Below are 25409 nucleotides of genomic sequence, written 5' to 3'. Positions count from 1 at the left end.
TCAGAGGTGATAAAAGGATCTGCAGTACGACCACCTAATTTGCAAGTTTCTAATGCTTCATTTGATTGGCTAGTTGGTCAATGACATATAAGTCGACGTGATCAATCGACGGCGAGATACTTAAGAAGCCGCCACAATTCCTGGTGTGTGTTGACAATCAAGTTCTCCTCATCTTAAGTCTCTTTACGATGATTCTGATCATATGCCGCAACAAAAGACATCCATAAATAAACTGTCATCAGTAGATGCCATACGATATGTTCAGGAGCTAGAATTGAAATCATTCTACAGAAAAGATGTCCTACATCAGAAATATTATGTGATATAAAATGTGTGTCATCGCTTTTCTGTCTTTTATTTTTCCATTTTTATAAAAACTACTTAATGGTATTGGTACCAAATATAGCTTTATTTTATTTGATATTTCTTGTTACTCTTATCAAGCTGTCCTACACTGAAAACAAATGGATACACAGGTTTTGACCTTGAGTTTTAAATTAGTTATATCATTAATTTTCAGGAAATTTTGAACTTCTGAAGTCTTTGAAAATGCTACAAATTTTTATACATTTTAAATAATCAAATACAGATGGAATTTGTAGTGAGCTGTGTTGATGTCTATGTATCATTTTTTCAGACTTTCTTCCAATAACAACAAGACCATTCCCTTTACAATGTCTTTGGATGTGAAAAGATTGTGAATAAACCATATTGATTTCTGATTCAATAATGACTTCCAGACATTTGACCCACAAGCTTTCTGACAGACAAATTACCTCCTATAATTTGTGAGTATAAATCTTAACAATGACACTCCCCGATGTGAATCCCTTGGTACCCCTCAGCTGGTAAGGATAAGCCTTAATTGGTCAGAAAGGGGCCCAAACAGATGCTAGCCCCTATACAAACAATGGTATTGTAAGGGGTTAGAGTTGGTTCCAGCCACTCCAAAATTTGATACACTGCCCTAAGGGCCGAAATCAAAGAACTTGCTTCACATCATCTTCTCAGATCATCTTTATGTAGCACATCATTTCATTTTTATATTTAAATGTTTTCTCTCCAAATTGTCAAAGAAAATTTTAAAACTAGATGAAAAATAAAATCAAAGTCCTCCATCCCTGACCCCTCTTTTCGCAAAAAGATTTTGAAACAGAAAAATTCTACTTGAAAGTGAATGAACCTATTTATATAGATGTTATAATTCCTTGATGTAAATAACAGCAAAACAAAAAAAAAATAAACTGAGAAAGAAACAAAATAAACTGAGAAACAAAATCTGAGTTAAATCCAAAAGGAAATCAAATAACTACCATGATTTGCTGTCATATGTTACTTCAAAGCTATCTTGAAAGAGGAAAAGTACCTTCTTATAATGTAAAACTGTCTATTAAATCAATTTATAGGTTTACTATAAACCTCAATAATTTGTTTGAGATTTTTTGTTTATCAGTCAAATTTTTTAATGATGATCATTCATGATTGATTAGTCATTATTGGCGATAAAACAATCAATTTTTTATTAAATTGATTAATCAGAACGTTTGTGACACTTTTAAATATAATCAATTTTTGTGTGTAATTTTATGTTCATATCATACAGAACTGAAGAGATTAGTGGAAATACCCTTGCAACTGATTGAGAATCTCTCAAATGTAACATTGAATTTGTGCGGTGAACTTGACTACATATTGTCGACATTACGAGGTATTGATTATGATAGCCAGGGTAATGATTTTGAGATGATGTCTAATGTTTGTTTATAATGACACCAATTACAGGTAATTAAATAAGTGCCCCAATCAACTCAGAATATGGCCTGTTGTATGCACACATAGACAGACTTTAAAAGAGTATGGTTAGGTTACATGTTCAATCAATTTTGATACTTGACAACCATAAATTTTTCAAGAGCAAAATGAAAATAAATAAATACTGAAAATAAATGCACATGGCATATTTTCTACTAGAAAACTTAATAAAGCCCCTAATATTTTCAATACATCTTAATTTGAAAATTGATTTATACAAAAGTTTAAAAGTTATTTTAATATAGATTCACAAATCCTAAAAATAACTAAAACATGCAATTATTGCCAAATATTGATGTGATAAAAAACATTCTTACATATTCTGAAATTTAAAATGGAAGAGTTCTGGCATACCATACAGGAAGTAGAAGTTTATTAACAGAAAATTCCACGACAGTAAATGTAGAAGTGACTTAAGTGTGATTCACTGAAGTCTTTTTGCATTACCAAAGTCTACTTGTGAGTCGAATTGCTATCAACAAAATGTAATTGAGTCACTGCAATCTGTCTGAGTAACCAAAGTGTTATTGAGTTGCTGAAGCCTATCTGAGTCATTTAAGCAGTCACCAAAGTGTAATTAAGTCACTCAATTCTATTGAGTCTCTAAAATGTTCCTGTGCCAAGTCTACATGAGTTACCAAAATGTTCCTGAGTTGCTCAAATCTCTCTGAGTCAACAAAGTCTTCTTGTGAGTCACAATGGAATTCAACAAAGTGTAAATGAGTCACTCAAGTGTATCTGAGTCACTGTCAAAATATTCCTGGGTAGCTCATGTCTACCTAACTTTAATTGAGTATCTTAAGTCTATCTGAGTCATCAATGCATGTATGAGTCACCAAGGCAGTCAATAAATTCTGTTGTAGACTTTGAATTACCAATATAGATTTCAGTCAGTGAAGTCTATATTACTGGAAGGTTGTTCGACATGGACATACTTCTTGATTTCGTGTATCATTTCCTGACTCAGGTACTTTTGACACTTTTTGAGGCCATTTCTGTTTTAATATCTGTAAATACCCTGAGGCTAGAACTAGAATACCTTCTGAATCCATACAAAGCTAATTCAAACTCAGCTGAATCATGTTCAGAGGAAAATGTTATTTCTTAATTAATATTTCTTATATGAATAGGCGTTATTTTCTATCACACATTTTAAATTTTCCTTGTTAGAATCACAACATTATAACCAAAATGTTGACATGACTCAATACTTTAGGAGTACATTTGATTTAATCAGTAACAAAATCAGGATGGAATCATCTAGCTTCTCCTTAAAAAACTCCAGCATCATTCTACATCATAATGGCCAGTCTTTATAACAACGGCTGGAAACCAGATAGAAAACTCAAACTGTGCTGGCGACAATTAGAGCTCTTCATAGATAACAATGGTAGAGAGAGGTTTCTAAGTACCCTGTCACAACAAAGATCACAGGCTATAAATACCACACCCTCATCATTTTACCTTGGTGATCAAATTAATAGCCACATACAATCAGATGACAGAATTATGGATTTATCACATCAAATGAAATTTTGTTATGAATCAAAATTACGGGAAAGATTTTAAGGTATATTTTGTTTACATTTAAATGACAAATCATCATATTTGTTCCTGAAAATGTAATTTCTGTATCTACTTTAGCATTTCCTTGATATTTCTGGGTGTTCAAGATATTCACAGACATTTTGATTGATAAAGTTCCAGTATACAAATCTATGCATAAAAAAGTTCAATCTTAAACAAGTGAACAATGATTTGACAGTACTGAATTACTCTGGTCTATTAGTTAAACCATGCTGCCATACATCTCAACATTGTTACACAAACCCACCACAGCAGCATTGGCTATGATGGAGAGGCCTGATTTCAATCCAATATTTGAAGTCTACAATTCAGTTGGGTGATATTTGATGTCCACAGTTTGGTTCGGTGATATTTGAAGTCTACAACTGGGTTGGGTCAAAATTGAAATTTACAGTTTGGTTGGCAATATTTGAATGTCTACACTTTTGCTTGGTGAAATTTGAAGTCTGCAGCTTGGTAAGGTGATATTTGAAGTCCACAATTTGGATAGATGATGTCAAAAGTCTATGGTTTTGTTCGATGATATGTGAAGTCTACAGTTAGATTGTATAATATTTGATGTTTACAGTTTGGAAGGGTAATATTCATAAACAGTTTGGTTGGGTGAAATTAGAAGTCTACATTTTGGTTGGGTGAAATTAGAAGTCTACATTTTGGTTGGGTGAAATTAGAAGTCTACAGTTTGGTTGGGTGAAATTAGAAGTCTACAGTTTGGTTGGGTGAAATTAGAAGTCTACAGTTTGGTTGGGTGAAATTAGAAGTCTACAGTTTGGTTGGGTGAAATTAGAAGTCTACAGTTTGGTTGGGTGAAATTAGAAGTCTACAGTTTGGTTGGGTGATAATTGATGTCTATAGTTTGGAAGGGTGACATTAGAAGTCTACAGTTTGGTTGGGTGACATTTGAAGTCTACAGTTTGGTTGGGTGAAATTAGAAGTCTACAGTTTGGTTGGGTGAAATTAGAAGTCTACAGTTTGGTTGGGTGAAATTAGAAGTCTACAGTTTGGTTGGGTGAAATTAGAAGTCTACAGTTTGGTTGGGTGAAATTAGAAGTCTACAGTTTGGTTGGGTGACATTAGAAGTCTACAGTTTGGTTGGGTGATAATTGATGTCTATAGTTTGGAAGGGTGACATTAGAAGTCTACAGTTTGGTTGGGTGAAATTAGAAGTCTACAGTTTGGTTGGGTGAAATTAGAAGTCTACAGTTTGGTTGGGTGAAATTAGAAGTCTACAGCTTGGTTGGGTGACATTTGAAGTCTACAGTTTGGTTGGGTGATAATTGATGTCTATAGTTTGGAAGGGTGATATTTAAAACCTACATACAGTTTGGCATTGTTAGTATTGCTGACAGCTGATCAAGTCTGACTAGTCTCAAGACAGTGTCAGTGTCTCTGGTTTGTCATCTGACAACCATGAATAATGTATGAGTGCAAATAAACCAGGGTAAATAGCTGGTACTCCACCAGTGTCTACAACTTCTGACCTTCATTACAGAAAAGCTCGGTATCATTGATCCCTTGTGACAATGTGCTCTTTTGATTTTTCGTCATTCGATGCTGTCCATATAGAAAAAAAATGTGGCAAATCCAACGCCTTCATTTGGAAATCTCTTGGCTGTGTAACTCAGCCTCAATCTGTTCATTTAGAGACAGGTTCAAATCGCTCTGCTTCATCATTTCTCCCTAAATTCTGTGCTCATACTACCACACGTGGCATTTTGTGCGACATTTCATCTTAGGGTCTTATGTGCCAGGATTAAGTACTCAGCAGACCTGATAAACTGAATTCGACCACCTTCATAATAAATTGGATTTGGTCCTGGTATCCTCGAAGAGTTTCTGATCCCCCTAGATGGCAAAGATGATTGAAGTAATTGAATTTGATTAGCTTTTCGCAAACACAAGGGGCACCTTGATTAGCTTTGCAACTACACGAGGGACAACTCGATTTAAGAATACAATCACACAATAGCATCTTGAAACTATTTGTAAAACAACGTTGATTAAGGCTGATTCGAAGTTAATTCACGTTGACTTCCCAACACAAATCAACGCTGATAGTGTTAATACCCAGCTCCAGAGAGCAACTTTCAATTTTCACCAAAAGGAAGTCACAAAGAAAATTATTCTTTTCACTAATTTTTTTATCTTCTCTATTTTTTTCATTTTTTCTCCTGTCCCCTAATTTTGAATTGGTGTTTTACTTAATTTGCTGATGTTACTCTTTGTGTCAGTCCAAAAGGTCAAATTTCTTAAAATGATATAACATACTGTAGAATCATATGTTTTTGTGGGTTTTCAATTTCTGTTTTTTCAAAGAATCACTAACTGGCCCAGCAAAACAATAATTAACATAAATGAAAGACAACAATGAAATAAAGCAACATTATTTCCCACAAAATGTATCTAATTTTACCATATTTAAAATCAAAGAATGTACTTTGACAAATATGCATATTTCTCCATTAAATTTTAAACCAAAAGATTTTTGTGAAAAACAATATATGATGGAATATTGCTTTTCTACCATATTTTTCATTTAATCATTATGTGTTTTTTCAAACACTGAAGTTATTATTCTTATCAAAGTTACTGAGGTTCATTCTGTAGGAATCTGAATCTACAACCAACAGATTATACAATCAACATTCCACCCAGTGAATTAATCCACAAAAACAACAAGGAAGAAACCAACCTGTCAAAAGAATAATAATTCAAACTCAACTTTGATGAAACTAAAGCAAAATATGTACAAAAGGCATGAAAAAGTACAAGGAGATCACGACCAGGTGTTCTGGTGGAGTGAGCTTCTGGTTCATCAACCACATCTGCCATGTAACCCTTGGCCAATCCCAATAAGTAATGTCACATTCCCAATTAAGAGCCAGCCAGGTCACCAATGATGGAACCAATTGGTATACTAATGTGCATCAACAATTTTCCTACGAGATCATTATAACAACCATAAAACTTTCCCGTAATCTTCATCAACCTGCATCTCTCAAAAAAACCAGTGTCGTGAGTTTTCTATTTGTTGCAAACATCTTGCATGAAAACCATGATATTGGGAGCAAACCCATACTGAATTTACTTTGACTTGTCAACACCGTAGGTTTGGGTATGCAGGGATGTTGATATCCAGAGATGGAAAATTCACATCAGGGAAAAAATTGAAATCATCATATCATTTATCATACAATGTGGTGGAAAGCTGTCTATGTAGGTATGATTGAAGACTGGAGGGTGATGCAAAAGAGTATGTCATGTCCTTTCTGATTGATATATATTTGATGAGCATGGTAAATAAATCTTTTGCTATTTAAAGACAGGGCATCATCAATATATCTGAAAGTGAAAATAGAACTTGGCAAGTCTTTGTGATTTGTTTTGAAAGATTCTTTGATAAATTCATTCTGGTATGAAAACAAAAACAAATCAGCCAAGAGAGGGACACAGTTTAATTGTAAAGGTGCCAATAGTCAGTTGGAAATTTCTACCACCAAACATGAGAAATATGATAATATTTATGATTTCAACCCCCATGCTTTTCACAAAATACGTTTCAGTAAAGTTCAAGGTCATGTACCACCTTTGACCTTCCTTTGAAAAGAAAGCTCTCTAACAGGAGAAAGAAGGTGTTCCTTCAAGCTTTTGTGGACAGATTTTTCCATTTTTTTTTCATTGATCAATGTTCAGTATACATAATGATCATCAAAATGCTGAGGGGATTCAGTGGGGTACTAGATGTAGAAGACAACATTTTGCGCTGACCAATGATATATGTGTTTGGATATTTCCTAACATATGTTGATCAAGTTTTGTTCACTCAAACCTAAACTTGTAAGTTCACCTAAAGACCTGTGTGCCATTTAGTGAGAGTTGAGTACTATGGTGTACATCAACTTTGGTGACATCATGTGTTTGGTTCCGTTATATTCATGTTGGCCAAGTTACATTCACAATCAGAGACATGCCTTAATTAAAAAAGAAACATTATCAACAGTTTCTCTGTTTACATTTGCAGGATTTACATAAAAAGTTTTCACTGACCTTCAAATCTTTCCCGATGTTTTTCTCGAATTCGTTCAAAGTAGGCGGAGTCTGGAGCCTCGTGACAAAAGAAGCGCATGCTATTGTCGTAGGGACAAGGGAACCCTGAAATATACAAACACAACTAAAATTATACAGCTGAATTAAAAAAATAAACAGTCATAGATTCATCCACCAAACCCGAGAAAGATTAGAAGTCCACAAAATGTACAAATACGCATGAAAGCATCGTAAAATGAAGTTTACTTTTCATCCTTTTAATCCTTGCTATTTGTGATGCATTAAAATTACCTTTACAGATATTATTTAACAGTTGTCTCCACATGATTCATGTCCTTGTTTTTTTAGCTTTTATCAATTAATCAATCAATCAATTAAGCCAATCATTCAATCAATCAAAGTCATTATATATTGATAACATAACTTTGTAATATAACACTGATTAAATTCTGACATCAATATATTTGAATTCTGTCTCATTTCATGTAGACAGATCTGCTAATGTACTCAACATACTTTATCTTCATTTATTCAACTGTCGAATTCAAATATTCTTTTAGCTTTCACCATCATTTCACACAGTACATTAAATAGAGAATATGTTCATTGTATATGCCTGTAGACATTCATTTAGAACACCTCCTTTTGTGAAACATCCAGAAATTCTATGCAGTTATTTATGAGTAGAATAAAGATAGTCCCGACATTTTAGATTTAAGATTTAATTGGTTGTTATTCAGCAAAATCAATGCTATTTCATTTACTTATTCTTTTCTGATCAAAATATTGTCTTACATTTTCATTAGGAGATTCCTATGACTCGGAGTATTTATTGGAAAAAGACACAGGAATCCACCAATGATATGATAACCTGATTATTTCTTGGTGACTGGACAATACAATCATAGTGTTTAAGGTGATACAGTCATGATCGTTATGTTGTGTAGAAGCTATTACATCCTCATTAAATAGAAAAAGCTTATGATAAGCTAGAAATGGAATGCTGTTAGGTTTTGATATCTCTGCACAGAAAAAATGTCATGTAGCAGTGTGACACTGATGTCTCGGCATCTTGAAAAAAGGTTATGATGATGTCATATATTAATGTTACACTGCTATGTCCATAACGATGTCTTTAACCAGTGTTGACGATTATGTCATACATTCATGTTTTATTCTTGAAACATTTGTCTGCTAAATAATGGAAATCTGCTAATGTCACTGTACATTAGTTTTGTAATTACTGTGACTTCAGTTAACATTAATTAAGCTGTTGTAACTGGAAGGAAAGAATACAGAAACTTGGGAGCCGAGATGTTTGTGATCTGGCAAATAATTAGTAGGACTGTCTCCTGTAGTAATTAAAGAACTTTATTCTTATTATGATAAGCCACAATTAAGTCGACTACATTCTGTAATTAAACTTAAGTGATAAGAAGGATTGATAATTGTAATTACAAGGATAGACTACAGTAATTAGGAGAAATGATAATTGTAATTACAAGGATAGACTACAGTAATTAAGAGAAATGATGATTGTAATTACAAGGATAGACTACAGTAATTATGAGAAATGATGATTGTAATTACAAGGATAGGCTACAGTAATTAGGAGAAATGATGATTGTAATTACAAGGATAGACTACAGTAATTAGGAGAAATGATAATTGTAATTACAAGGATAGACTACAGTAATTAAGAGAAATGATGATTGTAATTACAAGGATAGACTACAGTAATTAAGAGAAATGATGATTGTAATTACAAGGATAGACTACAGTAATTAGGAGAAATGCTGATTGTAATTACAAGGATAGGCTACAGTAATTAGGAGAAATGATGATTGTAATTACAAGGATAGGCTACAGTAATTAGGAGAAATGATGATTGTAATTACAAGGATAGGCTACAGTAATTAGGAGAAATGATGATTGTAATTACAAGGATAGACTACAGTAATTAGGAGAAATGATGATTGTAATTACAAGGATAGACTACAGTAATTAGGAGAAATGATGATTGTAATTACAAGGATAGACTACAGTAATTAGGAGAAATGATGATTGTAATTACAAGGATAGGCTACAGTAATTAGGAGAAATGATGATTGTAATTACAAGGATAGACTACAGTAATTAGGAGAAATGTTGATTGTAATTACAAGGATAGACTACAGTAATTAGGAGAAATGATGATTGTAATTACAAGGATAGACTACAGTAATTAGGAGAAATGATGATTGTAATTACAAGGATAGGCTACAGTAATTAGGAGAAATGATAATTGTAATTACAAGGATAGACTACAGTAATTAGGAGAAATGATGATTGTAATTACAAGGATAGACTACAGTAATTAGGAGAAATGATAATTGTAATTACAAGGATAGGCTACAGTAATTAAAAGAAATGATGATTGTAATTACAAGGATAGGCTACAGTAATTAGGAGAAATGATGATTGTAATTACAAGGATAGACTACAGTAATTAGGAGAAATGATGATTGTAATTACAAGGATAGGCTACAGTAATTAGGAGAAATGATAATTGTAATTACAAGGATAGACTACAGTAATTAAGAGAAATGATGATTGTAATTACAAGGATAGGCTACAGTAATTAAGAGAAATGATGATTGTAATTACAAGGATAGACTACAGTAATTAGGAGAAATGATGATTGTAATTACAAGGATAGGCTACAGTAATTAAGAGAAATGATGATTGTAATTACAAGGATAGACTACAGTAATTAGGAGAAATGATGATTGTAATTACAAGGATAGACTACAGTAATTAGGAAAAACAATATTTGTAATTAAAAGGACAGGTAACTGAGAGAATAGACTAAAGTAACTAGAAGCAGATACTGTGTTTACACAATTGTAATCTGGACAGACTGGTATAGTAAGAAGGACAGACACTGTAAATAGGAAAGACTGGCACAAGAAAAAAGACAAATTCATGTGTTTACAAATTTCCCCAAATATTCATTTATCAACAAATAAATAAAGTACATCTTGTAGTTCTTGTTCAGTTGTTAAAATTCCACTATAAGAAATAATCACTTGCATCACAAGTATCCACAAAAAATAAAGATTGATAGTATACACACGGTATTCTAAAGCTCACTGTGGTAGCACAGCACGCCTCTTTAGCATCATTATAGGTTGATCATACTGCTGATGAGTCTGGCAGCACTGTAGAGATAATTATAACATCTTCCTTCCTTGTTAGCAGACTGTTACACTCTCACTAATGTCTTATAATGCCCACCAACTGTAGCTGAAATCTATCAATTTATCATACACGTATAAATGAATGGACCATGACATCACACCAAATTTAACATTAAAAATCCAACTGACACCAAGACTTTGACATCAAACTGACACCTAGATCATGACATCAAATCAACATCTAGTCCTAAACATCAAACTGACAACTGAACCACAACATCAAACTGACACCTGGACCATGACATCAAACTGACAGCCAGACAATGACATCAAAGTAATACACCTGGATCATGTCATCAAACTGACACACCTAGACAATGACATCAAACTGACAACTGGACCATGGCATCAAACTGACAGCCAGACAATGACATCAAACTGATACACCTGGATCATGTCATCAAACTGACACACCTGGACCATGACATCAAACTGACAGCTGGACCATGACATCAAACTGACAGCCAGACAATGACATCAAAGTGATACAACTGGACCATGACATCAAACTGACAGCCAGACAATGACATCAAACTGACACCTGGACCATGACATCAAACTGACACCTGGACCATGACATCAAACTGACAGCCAGACAATGACATCAAACTGACACACCTGGATCATGTCATCAAACTGACACACCTGGATCATGTCATCAAAATGATACTTTGAGGTTGACATTACACTGATACATAATCTACAACTCTTCTTACAATTATGTTATAGTCAATGACCTTCTGATCACAGATACCTGTATCTCTGTTATAGTCAATGACCTTCTGATCACAGATACCTGTATCTCTGTTATAGTCAATGACCTTCTGATCACAGATACCTGTATCTCTGTTATAGTCAATGACCTTCTGATCACAGATACCTGTATCTCTGTTATAGTCAATGACCTTCTGATCACAGATACCTGTATCTCTGTTATAGTCAATGACCTTCTGATCACAGATACCTGTATCTCTGTTATAGTCAATGACCTTCTGATCACAGATACCTGTATCTCTGTTATAGTCAATGACCTTCTGATCACAGATACCTGTATCTCTGTTATAGTCAATGACCTTCTGATCACAGATACCTGTATCTCTATCTCATCACTTGCACTGTCAAGGTAAGTATTTTTAGTGATCCATACTGAGACAAACTGTAATATTAAAAGAACAAAATAGGTGCAGAGACATACTAAAATGAATATAACATATATGTTTGACTTGACTTTAGCCTTGCTATCCTTAAAGATCATAACAAGCAAAGTTTGACACTTGTACAGGATATTATATTACACTAGGTATGTCTAATTGATGTATGGTGAGCAATGCCATGGGTCATGACTCTAAAGAACACTAGATTAAATTCAGTATGTACCTTATAACTTGCTAATTCAGTAGAACTTGCTACTTGCTAATGAAATTAAGAAGCATCTCCTTTTTTGATGCATCAGATTTTCGTGATCACATTAATGATCCACGAAAGAGCAAAAATATTATCACCACAAAAAAACAGGCTATTCCATAATTCTAAATAAGTATGTATAGATACAATACAACATTGCTAATTAGAGTGACCATGCATAGGAAGTGTCCACAGTTATACGTACAGTCTGGGATAAGTAGCATTCCAGCACAAACAGTGCTATGGATCAAATGTCCAGTCATAGTCCACTTCTCATTAAAAAAAATCACACACTGTTAAAAGCAGAGAAACAATGTTTATAAGCTGCTACTGAAACAGTTTGGGCCCAGTTCTTTCCTAAACTTTGATTTCATATACAAGTCCCAGTTTGGGTGTAATAATCACTCACCATTGTCAAAAGACAGTTCTCTTGGCTCCTGTTTTATATGCATGGGTGGGGGCGGAACACATGGGGTTTGTGGGTATCCATGATTCCTGGTGATGGTGGCCATGTCATAGCTGCGATCGTGATGTTCTTGTTTGAAAAAATGATGGGCATAGGACGAAGACACAAGGTGTGAGTAACCAGACTGAGGTTCCGAAGAAATGTAGCCTCGCTCTGGATCTGTTCTGTGTAACCTGAAAAAAACAATTATTTTAACTCTAGAAAGATTTCTTTTTATTCTTAAATTTAGTTTTAATATATACATATCTATAATTACTTCAGAAATCAAAATCTATTAGATAAATGATGTTGGAGGGAGGAAGAAGAGTGTAATTGCTGATTGACATTTTCTTCTTTTCAGGTTTGGATGAAAAATATTAAATATGGGAAGAAAGCAACAATAAGCATACCCAGTTGTATTGCAGTCTTGGCAGAAATATCTTGTAATACATCTTACCCCTACTTTGAGTATTTATACCAATGTGCTTGCCTTCTTATTTGCAGGATAAAGAATATAATGTAAAATCATTAATTTTTGAGGGAGATTTATTTTTGTGGTTACCTTATATTAACACATTTTTTAATGCATGGAATAAAAACAGATAAAAATTGACAATGACAAGTACTGGTTTATTTTGTGAGAAATTCTTCTCCAGGAAATAAACAGCTGACACAATGCAAATTTTTGTAGAACCATGAAATTAGAGTTCAATTGAAATATATGATTTTACAGTTTTTCAAAAACAAAAAGCGAAAAAGATTGAATACCTGGATGTGTGACTAAAGTAGGTACAGCTTGCTTCTGTGGGTGGTGAGAAGCACACCGACTCCTTACTACACGAGCCTGATGATGACAGTGTAGAGCCGGACTCTTTTCCTGAGGTGGAGGAACACACTGACTCGGTGGGTGATGGGGTCTGTTCATACGAGCCATTGACAAAACTCCGCTCCCCAAACTCAAACTTTGATAGCGAAGGTTTGTGACAACATTGTGGATTTGTGGACTTACAACAGCTGTTACTGCCGGTCTTCAACTCTGGCTTTACCTTAAGGCATCCACTGACTGAAACACAAGTACAGAAAAAACTAGAGACATCCACTGACTGAAACACAAATACAAAAAAATCTAGAGAGATAGACTGAAACACAAATACAGAAAACTAGAGACATCCACTGATTGAAACACAAGTACAGAAAACTAGAGACATCCACTGACTGAAACACAAGTACAGAAAACTAGAGACATCCACTGACTGAAACACAAGTACAGAAAACTAAAGACATCCACTGACTGATACACAAGTACAGAAAACTAGAGACATCCACTGACTGAAACACAAATACAGAAAACTAGAGACATCCACTGACTGAAACACAAATACAGAAAAATCTAGAGAGATAGACTGAAACACAAATACAGAAAACTAGAGACATCCACTGACTGAAACACAAGTACAGAAAACTAGAGACATCCACTGACTGAAACACAAATACAGAAAACTAGAGACATCCACTGACTGAAACACAAGTACAGAAAACTAGAGACACCCACTGACTGAAACACAAATACAGAAAAATCTAGAGAGATAGACTGAAACACAAGTACAGAAAACTAGAGACAACCACTGACTGAAACACAAGTACAGAAAACTAGAGACATCCACTGACTGAAACACAAATACAAAAAAATCTAGAGAGATAGACTGAAACACAAATACAGAAAACTAGAGACATCCACTGACTGAAACACAAATACAGAAAACTAGAGACATCCACTGACTGAAATACAGAAAAACTAGAGACATCCACTGACTGAAACACAAGTACAGAAAGATTTAGAGATATACAGACTGAAACACAAATACAGAAAGATTTAGATATATACAGACTGAAACACAAATACAGAAAACTAGATATATACGCTGACTGTCACACAAATACAGAAAACTGTAGAGAGATACGTTGACTGTGAAACACAAATTTAGAAAAATCTAGAGACATCCGATAACTGAAAGACAAATATAGAGAAATGTAGACATCTCTATTGAAATAGAATCAAAGCACCATAATGTGTCTGTTTACAATGGACAAGTGTATCAATATTTTAAGTAAGTGAGATTAATAGAATCTTGCTCCCATGGAGGTGAGATAGGTGGATCACAACACAACATCTTTTCCAGAGGGTTCAAGATCACTGAGCCTCACCAACATGGGGGTGATTTTTTTTTTTTACTAAGCTGGATTTATCATTGATAGTTGTCCTAATGCTTTGCTTTGTTGACTTGATTTGATTGTTCACGTGATGTCAGTGCTTTGTTACTGTGACATCATATTATTGTCCTGACAAGGAAATCCCCTGTCTGAATCCAATGTTGAGACAAGGGAATCCCCTGTCTGAATCCAATGGTGAGACAAGGAAATCCCCTGTCTGAATCCAATGGTGAGACAAGGAAATCCCCTGTCTGAATCCAATGTTGAGACAAGGAAATCCCCTGTCTGAATCCAATGGTGAGACAAGGAAATCCCCTGTCTGAACCCAATGGTGAGACAAGGAAATCCCCTGTCTGAATCCAATGTTGAGACAAGGAAATCCCCTGTCTGAATCCAATGGTGAGACAAGGAAATCCCCTGTCTGAACCCAATGGTGAGACAAGGAAATCCCCTGTCTGAATCCAATGGTGAGACAAGGAAATCCCCTGTCTGAACCCAATGGTGAGACAAGGAAATCCCCTGTCTGAATCCAATGTTGAGACAAGGGAATCCCCTGTCTGAATCCAATGGTGAGACAAGGAAATCCCCTGTCTGAATCCAATGGTGAGACAAGGGAATCCCCTGTCTGAATCCAATGGTGAGACAAGGAAATCTCACTTTGGTAAAACGCGTGAATGTTCCTATCCAGGGTAAGAGAATTCCCCTGTCAGGACAATAGTATGAAATGTCACAGCAATAATTTAAGTAATGTCACATCACCAACCCCAGGCATTGAGATAACAACAGAATTACACATGTGGAAACCAAGAAAGTTAAAAGGAAAAGCACTTCCTTGAGGATGGGACTGTGATCTTGACCGTCATAAAGATTCTTAAGCTAGCAATCACTTTGCATGCTCAATCTTTACCAGCTCAGTATGTTAAAAAATGATAGATGCTTGGACAGGTGTATCCCCAGTTTACACTGATGTGAAATTTCCTTTCCCATTAGACATGGGCTATTCCCATTCATATCTATAGAATTATGTCAATGATGTCAAGCAGTGAGACAACAAAACCATGAAAGACATTCTGCAAAGGAGAGAGAAAAGTAACTGTTGTCTCTTGTTGGTCAGGTAGAGGGGGTCTCTACACTTCAACCTCTTGTTGGTAAGGTAGAGGGGGTCTTTACCCTTTTAACCCCTTGTCGGTAAGGTAGGTGATCTTTACCCTTTTAACCCCTTGTCGGTAAGGTAGGGGATCTCTACCCTTCAACCTCTTGTTGGTAAGGTAGGTGATCTTTACCCTTTTAACCCCTTGTCGGTAAGGTAGAGGGATCTCTACACTTCAACCTCTTGTTGGTAAGGTAGGGGATCTCTACCCTTCAACCTCTTGTTGGTAAGGAAGGTGATCTTTACCATTTTAACCCTTTGTTGGTAAGGTAGAGGGGGTCTTTTCACTTTAACCTCTTGTTGGTAAGGTAGAGGGATCTCTACACTTCAACCTCTTGTTGGTAAGGTAGAGGGGGTCTTTTCACTTCAACCTCTTGTTGGTAAGGTAGGTGATCTTTACCCTTTTAACCCTTTGTTGGTAAGGTAGAGGGGGTCTCTACCCTTTAACCTCTTGTTGGTAAGGTAGAGGGGGTCTTTTCACTTCAACCTCTTGTTGGTAAAGTAGGTGATCTTTACCCTTCAACCTCTTGTTGGTAAGGTAGAGGGATCTCTACACTTCAACCTCTTGTTGGTAAGGTAGGGGATCTCTACCCTTCAACCTCTTGTTGGTAAGGAAGGTGATCTTTACCCTTTTAACCCTTTGTTGGTAAGGTAGAGGGGGTCTTTTCACTTTAACCTCTTGTTGGTAAGGTAGAGGGGGTCTCTACCCTTCAACCTCTTGTTGGTAAGGTAGGGGATCTCTACCCTTCAAACCCTTGTTGGTAAGGTAGAGGGGGTCTCTACCCTTTAACCCCTTGTTGGTAAGGTAGAGGGATCTCTACACTTCAACCTCTTGTTGGTAAGGTAGAGGGATCTCTACCCTTTAACCCCTTGTTGGTAAGGTAGAGGGATCTCTACACTTCAACCTCTTGTTGGTAAGGTAGAGGGGGTCTCTACCCTTTAACCCCTTGTTGGTAAGGTAGAGGGATCTCTACACTTCAACCTCTTGTTGGTAAGGTAGAGGGGGTCTTTTCACTTCAACCTCTTGTTGGTAAGGTAGGGGATCTCTACCCTTCAACGTCTTGTTGGTAAGGTAGAGGGGGTCTCTACACTTCAACCTCTTGTTGGTAAGGTAGAGGGATCTCTACACTTCAACCTCTTGTTGGTAAGGTAGAGGCGGTCTTTTCACTTCAACCTCTTGTTGGTAAGGTAGGTGATCTTTACCCTTTTAACCCTTTGTTGGTAAGGTAGAGGGGGTCTCTACCCTTTAACCTCTTGTTGGTAAGGTAGAGGGATCTCTACACTTCAACCTCTTGTTGGTAAGGTAGAGGGGGTCTTTTCACTTTAACCCCTTGTTGGTAAGGTAGGGGATCTCTACCCTTCAACCTCTTGTTGGTAAGGTAGAGGGATCTCTACCCTTCAACCTCTTGTTGGTAAGGTAGGTGATCTTTACCCTTTTAACCCTTTGTTGGTAAGGTAGAGGGGGTCTCTACCCTTTAACCTCTTGTTGGTAAGGTAGAGGGGGTCTCTACACTTCAACCTCTTGTTGGTAAGGTAGAGGGGGTTTCTACCCTTTAACCCCTTGTTGGTAAGGTAGAGGGATCTCTACACTTCAACCTCTTGTTGGTAAGGTAGAGGGGGTCTTTTCACTTCAAGCTCTTGTTGGTAAGGTAGGTGATCTTTACCCTTTTAACCTCTTGTTGGTAAGGTAGAGGGGGTCTTTTCACTTCAACCTCTTGTTGGTAAGGTAGGTGATCTTTACCCTTTTAACCTCTTGTTGGTAAGGTAGAGGTATCTCTACCCTTCAACCTCTTGTTGGTAAGGTAGGTGATCTTTACCCTTTTAAGCCCTTGTTGGTAAGGTAGAGGGGGTCTCTACCCTTTAACCCTTTGTTGGTAAGGTAGGGGGGGGGTCTCTACCCTTCAACCTCTTGTTGGTAAGGTAGAGGATCTCTACCCTTCAACCTCTTGTTGGTAAGGTAGAGGGATCTCTACACTTCAACCTCTTGTTGGTAAGGTAGGGGATCTCTACCCTTCAAACCCTTGTTGGTAAAGTAGAGGGATCTCTACCCTTCAACCCCTTGTTGGTAAGGTTTCTTACCCAAGTAGATAACCATGTATAGACAAGCACTGACTAGATATCTAACCCCTGTAGATAACCATGTATAGACCAGCACTGACTAGATATCTCACCCCTGTAGATAACCATGTATATACCAGTACTGACTAGATATCTCACTATTGTAGATAACCATGTATAGACCAGCACTAACTAGATATCTCACCCCTGTAGATAACCATGTATAGACCAGCACTAACTAGATATCTCACCTCTGTAGATAACCATTATATACCAGTACTGACTAGATATCTCACCCTTGTAGATAACCATGTATAGACCATTACTGACTAGACTAGATATCTCACCCCTGTAGATAACCATGTATAGACCAGCACTAACTAGATATCTCACCCCTGTAGATAACCATGTATAGACCAGCACTAACTAGATATCTCACCTCTGTAGATAACCATTATATACCAGTACTGACTAGATATCTCACCCTTGTAGATAACCATGTATAGACCATTACTGACTAGACTAGATATCTCACCCCTGTAGATACCAATTATATACCAGTACTGACTAGATATCTCACCCCTGTAGATAACCATTATATACCAGTACTGACTAGATATCTCACCCTTGTAGATAACCATGTATAGACCATTACTGACTAGACTAGATATCTCACCCCTGTAGATACCAATTATATACCAGTACTGACTAGATATCTCACCCCTGTAGATAACCATTATATACCAGTACTGACTAGATATCTCACCCCTGTAGATAACCATTATATACCAGTACTGACTAGATATCTCACCCCTGTAGATAACCATTATATACCAGTACTGACTAGATATCTCACCCCTGTAGATAACCATTATATACCAGTACTGACTAGATATCTCACTATTGTAGATAACCATGTATAGACCAGCACTAACTAGATATCTCACCCCTGTAGATAACCATGTATAGACCAGCACTGACTAGATATTTCACCCCTGTAGATAACCATTATATACCAGTACTGACTAGATATCTCACCCCTGTAGATAACCATGTATAGACCATTACTGACTAGACTAGATATTTCACCCCTGTAGATAACCATGTATAGACCAGCACTAACTAGATATCTCACCCCTGTAGATAACCATGTATAGACCAGCACTAACTAGATATCTCACCCCTGTAGATAACCATGTATAGACCAACACTAACTAGATATCTCACCCCTGTAGATAACCATGTATAGACCAGCACTAACTAGATATCTCACCCCTGTAGATAACCATTATATACCAGTACTGACTAGATATCTCACTATTGTAGATAACCATGTATAGACCAGCACTAACTAGATATCTCACCTATGAAGATAACCATGTATAGACCAGCACTAACTAGATATCTCACCTATGAAGATAACCATGTATATACCAAGCACTGACTAGATATCTCACTCCTGGTATAGACCAGTTCTAACTAGATATCTTATCCCATTTCATACTAAATCGTAAATCATAGCAATTAGCGAGAATCAGATCTCCATAACAACCGTCCATCATACGGTCCAATATTTAAACTGTCAAATTTGTCAACATTCATGACGTATTGAAGCCGCATATGGCCGAGCATGGATATCATATTATCTGAGTTAATCTCCCTCACACTGTCCACGGTGACACAGATAATCACAGTACCATTGTCGAACCACAGTACGCCATCCATAAATTATTCAAAATCTGACAACAACAAATCACTGCTGGGTTAAAGATTCAAAACGGTCTATATGTGAGACAAACATATTTTTTCTCCAGAAATTACGGAGCTTTAATATGCACATATCACATGGATATGCTCAGATAGTTTTTCAAACATTCTTAATATCATATGATGTCGTCAAACTACTTAATTAAGGTTTCCACTTTTTTATGACTTTGGCTGTCATACTAAACTATAATACAAACCTCGTTAAAATAAAATATTAATTTTGAGAATAATGGCTTTAATACAATGTCTATTATGGTTGTTACCATCAACGGTATTAAAGACCTTTCATTGCATGATCAGGACAACTTCAGTTTTTACATTGTGTCAAAAAATACAGCAATTTCTTATAATGAGTTGTCAGGCTTGATTGATGAGTGTTAAACAAATGTCTTCTCACCAAACAGTCGTCTAAGGCTCGAGGACATAACACCAGAGGCAGACGCAGATGGAGTTTTCAGGAATATTGGCTTAAACGGATGGATATCACAACCTTATTAAAACATTAAAGTGATATTTGTAAAAAGATTTCAAATTGATATTCTGTGTTTCAGATAGTTGTCCCTTCTCTACAATTTCAATCAGTGATTTCTCTATGGGTCGCTATCTTTACAAGATCTCCATTTTTGAAACTGTTTCAAGGATTATAAGGATAAACAGTAGCTTGTTCCTTCAAGTGTATTTCTTTCATATCTATTACCCTCATTTTCCTCATCAAAACTTTCAGGTCATCAACTTTGTGAAATGAATATTAGCAATATGTAAATTATACAAATTTTTTAATTACACTAAATCTAATTATTGGTTTTAAAATCATACTTATCATACACTGAATGCAAATATATTTGATATCTATAAATCATTTTTTCTAACACAGTTCTGATAACCTGTGCATTTTTCAAAACAACAAAATTTTCATAACACGTTGAAGTATTTGTGATATTATACTGCTTCAGATAATGATATGTTTGAGTCCGATCAGGGTCATTTGGGAGCTTATAATTACCATACCCCAAGCATGGAGGCTCTTGTTTCAGACATCTACTTGTACTGCAAATATCATAAACTGATTGACTTATTCTTGTTTTCATTCTGCCAGATTTTCACCTGGGACAGCTGTGAGTTGTTATTTCTATAACTTGCATGAATTACTGATCAGCATCTGTATTGGTATATCAAAAAACAATGTTATGCAAAATAGACTAATAAGCTCTTTCTTTCTCCAATTTTCATCTCTCTCTGGTATTTCAAAACCACAGTTAGGTACAAATGAAATATTAATATGTGACAAGGAGCAGAATTCTTTTTGTCTGTATGACAAAAATTGTTGACTGCTGAAAGATATAATGTTACTAGGCCATATTATGTTGGACAAACTCCACATCCTTACTTTAATTCACTAATTAATGACACATAACGATTCAAATTACCACCTGAAGATGGGCAATTTGTTCTCAATGCCAGTAATTAATTCCATTAAAATCCCCATCCCGTGCATTTAATATGCGTGTTTTTTTTCTTCCCCACACTTTGACTGACTATTATTTACAATTACCAGCCTCGCACAGAAACTCGGAGGTGGAGGTACAACTGTTCATGTCTACTGTATGTTTTCAGGGTATTTATTTGAAATTCCATCTCCCAATTGTCACACTATATCACTTGATGCGACTAGATATGCTGCGTTATCATAACCTCGAGGAAACACCATCATTGCTGTAATTTGTCACAAGATTTTATAAAATTACTGTCACTGATCTCATTGTCATCATGGAATACCATACCAATAATTGGGTAGAGAATTTCAGATATTTTTCTGAAGACTTAACAGCTTGATATCAATTTAACTTGGAAGTTGTTCACCACACTTAGCTATCTCTTATGTTGTTATTTTTAAAAAAAATTATCTCAAAACATCAATCTGAGAAAAAGAGAAAAAAGGTCCTCTTCTTTAGGCCATATGAGGTCGGTGTCCCAGTAAATGAAGCCCATGGTAAAGTGAAGCATTACAAAATTCTTTTCCGCATCAAAATTTTGTCATCTAATTTTTTTATCTTATCACCCTTATTAGCTCAAATAAACATTGACATGGTAAAGCATTACACCTGTCAGTTCTGTACCATACTACATACCTCATCACTATACTATATCCATCAGTCCTGTATCACACTCATTACTATACTATACCTGTCAGTCCTGTATCACACTCATCACTATACTATATCGGTCAGTCCTGTATCACACTCATCACTATACTATATCCATTAGTCCTGTATCACACTCTACCTCATCACTATACTATACCTGTCAGTCCTGTATCACACTCATCACTATACTATATCTGTCAGTCCTGTATCACACTCATCACTATACTATATCTGTCAGTCCTGTATCACACTCATCACTATACTATATCTGTCAGTCCTGTATCACACTCATCACTATACTATACCTGTCAGTCCTGTATCACACTCATCACTATACTATACCTGTCAGTCCTGTATCACACTCATCACTATACTATACCTGTCAGTCCTGTATCACTCTCTACCTCATCACTATACTACATCTGTCAGTCCTGTATCACACTCATCACTATACTATACCTGTCAGTCCTGTATCACACTCTACCTCATCACTATACTATACCTGTCAGTCCTGTATCACACTCATCACTATACTATATCGGTCAGTCCTGTATCACACTCATCACTATACTTTATCCATCAGTCCTGTATCACACTCTACCTCAACACTATACTATACCTGTCAGTCCTGTATCATATTAACATTAACAAACATAAATATATAGGAATAGTAGCTAATGGTGTCTTGGTTAATTACTTACCTATTAGCTAGCACTCTATACAATTCCGTATTACAGACTAAAATTTGATGTTATTTTTGTGTTGACCATGGCTATAGTAAAGTGAACCCCTGCCCCAGCCCACCCTAGTTTTTTCCACCCCATACCAATTTTTTGTTATATGTGTGTTTATATGATTGAATCATGACAATGAGAAAAAAATTGGTGAAAAAAGTTAATTAGTAGGAAAACAGTGAAATACTTCACTTTACCCATGGTCTAGACCCACCCTGGATTTCACCACCCTTGTTATTTTTCAGTTTTATTATGTTTGGAGGAACTTAATTAATCAAAGCAATAAAAAATTAAGTGAAGAAACCTCGATTGAAAGCAAAATATAAAGTGGCTTCCTTTTACCATGGGGGGTTCATTTCACTATAATGGTATTTTGACCTCAGTTCATTTCCTCATGCTTCACAATAGCATGCTACAACGGTAAACAACTCAATATTAACTTAGTAATCAAAATGAAAACTGATCCCAGCTCTTACAGCTCTACACAGTACTTTCTTTTCCTGTGCTTTTTTTAAATACAATTTTTTTGCTGATTAATTATGAAGATGAACAAGAAATGATATTCAAGTTGTTTTTAACATTAATCATAATGATTTTTGATTTTTTTTTCTCTCTAAAAATCGATCATTTCAAAATCAGACCTTTTTTCATACAGATCAAAGCCCTTTATACTTAGCTTTAAGAAAAAAAAAAGAAATTTCAAACAATGATTTCTGTAAATTACTTTTTGTTAGCTTTAAGGTACACAAAATATTTTATACTATGTAAACCATACATGTATATTCATCAGCTTACTAAGTCTGGAACAAAATATACTTCTAGAAATAAGTATTTTCTAACAATATATGTTTATTCATCAATGACAGAGATGTAACTATTAAAAGCTAATGTTTGTTTACTAAAGGACTTCATGAATTTATGATTCTTTTTGAGAATTAAGCGGAAAGAAGATATTGTAAACATGATATAATAAACAAGTCTACATCAAACAAACAATTTTTTTCTGTTTTATTCCGAACAGAAAAAAGGAATTCTGTCTTACAGAAACCAAAAAAAGTTATCATAAACACAATACCACAAAACAAGTACATGAAAAATCATTAATATCAACATCAAACAAACAATATTTTCCTATCTTCCTCCAAAATATTAGAAAAGGAATCCTGTTCTATTGAAACAAAAAAATATTGGTGTATTATGAAAGTCAAGGTGTACAGGTAATGAGGATGATAATGGCTTAGGAAGTGGCTACGCTGCACAACAGTATAACAGATTCAATTACAACATATAATTGGTCTGTGTTAGCCCAGCTCACTCACGGAAACCAATATCAATTTTTTCTCCAATTTTCTCTCTTTAATGACAATATTGTCTTATGGCATAGGCGCATCCAAGATGATCGCGCCAGGCGAATATGAGAGGCGTTATGTGTGATGTGTTTTCCGTTATTCGGCTACACTATACAAAGTCGTTGTCTTGCACTGCACAGGTCTGAATGGTTATAAATAATTCAGCGGTCGTGTTGATAACATGTAAATCAGTCGACAAATCAGAGAGACCAATGCCTGTGCCCCTTACATCTGATCCTGCAGCCGATGGCGGGGAAGGGGAGTTTGCGAGTCTTATTGTTCAATTAGTATGGCACCCCCTGGGAGAGAGAAGATGCTAGTTTTGTCCCACTGATCAGAAAGCTCGAGGCAGGTGGATTTATGTTAGCTAAGAATTGTCGTGTTGATGATGCTGATTCCTGCTATAATTGATGATAGAGCAGTCTCGTGTTTAACACAAGTCAAACGCAAAGCGCACACTGAGACAGAATCGTGGCATTTCTGTGTTGTACAGTTTATATCAGAGATCGTCATGGCATTGTCACTATAGGAACTCTTGTGCGTCAACGGCTGTGAGCACTGGCTGACATTCCCCTCCATGCCGGCTGTGGTAATTAGAGTAGTCGTCGACTAAAGTTGCTTCTTGTCCACAAAGTGGGTTGTCTTTGACAAGGACAAGAGCTTATTACACCGTTGAATGGAGAAAAGAGAAATTACCAGTCTGTCGAGTCTAGGGTGTATCTCATTGCTTCTCTGTCAAACCTTAGCAACAACGAAGACCTGACAGTATTATCTACATAGTAACGACACAGCAAGGTTGTAATGAGGTTCAATGCAAACCAAATTCAAACCCAACAATATAAGTATTGTACAGCATATCCTGCTTTAGTCAGAATGAGGCTAGTTTATACAAAAATTACATGACATAAAGGACATTATGTCTTATTTTGAAGGAATCTATTTTTCGCGGGTTAATTAAGTCCCTCAAAAATAATGACACTTACAGTAACCAGACATTAGTTTACAGTAACCAGACATTAGTTTACAGTAACCAGACATTAGTTTACAGTAACCAGACATTAGTTTACAGTAACCAGAAGTTAATCAAACAAAATATGTATACCAGCAGAACTTGCGACAGGTTGGGGACAATATTCAATGTGACTATATACATAAACAGACATTTTAACGGAGGAAAATTATATATATATATCTGTTACACAATCACAAATTCAATTTGCCAAATGTCTTTTACCTGATCAAATGATAATGATCACTCCCCATGACTTATGATTCTAAGATTATATCTCCAATCCAAAAATAGCCAAAACATGCATGAAAAATGTACAATTTACTGTATCTCTTCGTCTCACAACTGTTAAGAAATATCAGTCATCATTTCTCTTAACTTTTCCGGAAGCCATAAAGAAACTGTGTCTTTGATTCCATTTTTATCGGTGTGTGCATGTCGCGTCACCCAACA

The 25409-nt window shown here is 35.8% G+C and overlaps 1 protein-coding gene across 1 annotated transcript in view; it reads right to left on the bottom strand.

The window, feature by feature from the left end:
• The window catches only part of LOC132548934 (ETS translocation variant 1-like), a 52045-nt gene that overhangs the window by 5677 nt on the left and 20959 nt on the right, over nucleotides 1-25409 (bottom strand). The window contains exons 5-7 of the mRNA XM_060212839.1: nucleotides 13303-13597; nucleotides 12499-12728; nucleotides 7447-7551 (exon numbers count right to left, since the gene is read on the bottom strand). Of these exons, the coding sequence (XP_060068822.1) occupies nucleotides 7447-7551; nucleotides 12499-12728; nucleotides 13303-13597 (630 nt within the window). The remainder of the gene's footprint in view (nucleotides 1-7446; nucleotides 7552-12498; nucleotides 12729-13302; nucleotides 13598-25409) is intronic.

This window comes from Ylistrum balloti, unplaced genomic scaffold (assembly GCF_031769215.1).
Source record: "Ylistrum balloti isolate Yb309-2 unplaced genomic scaffold, AGI_CSIRO_Ybal_v1 Utg370036, whole genome shotgun sequence".
In the NCBI taxonomy this organism is placed as follows: Eukaryota; Metazoa; Mollusca; class Bivalvia; order Pectinida; family Pectinidae; genus Ylistrum; species Ylistrum balloti.
The sequence above is the reverse complement of the archived record's forward strand: the minus strand, read 5'-3'. Positions and strand labels throughout refer to the sequence as shown.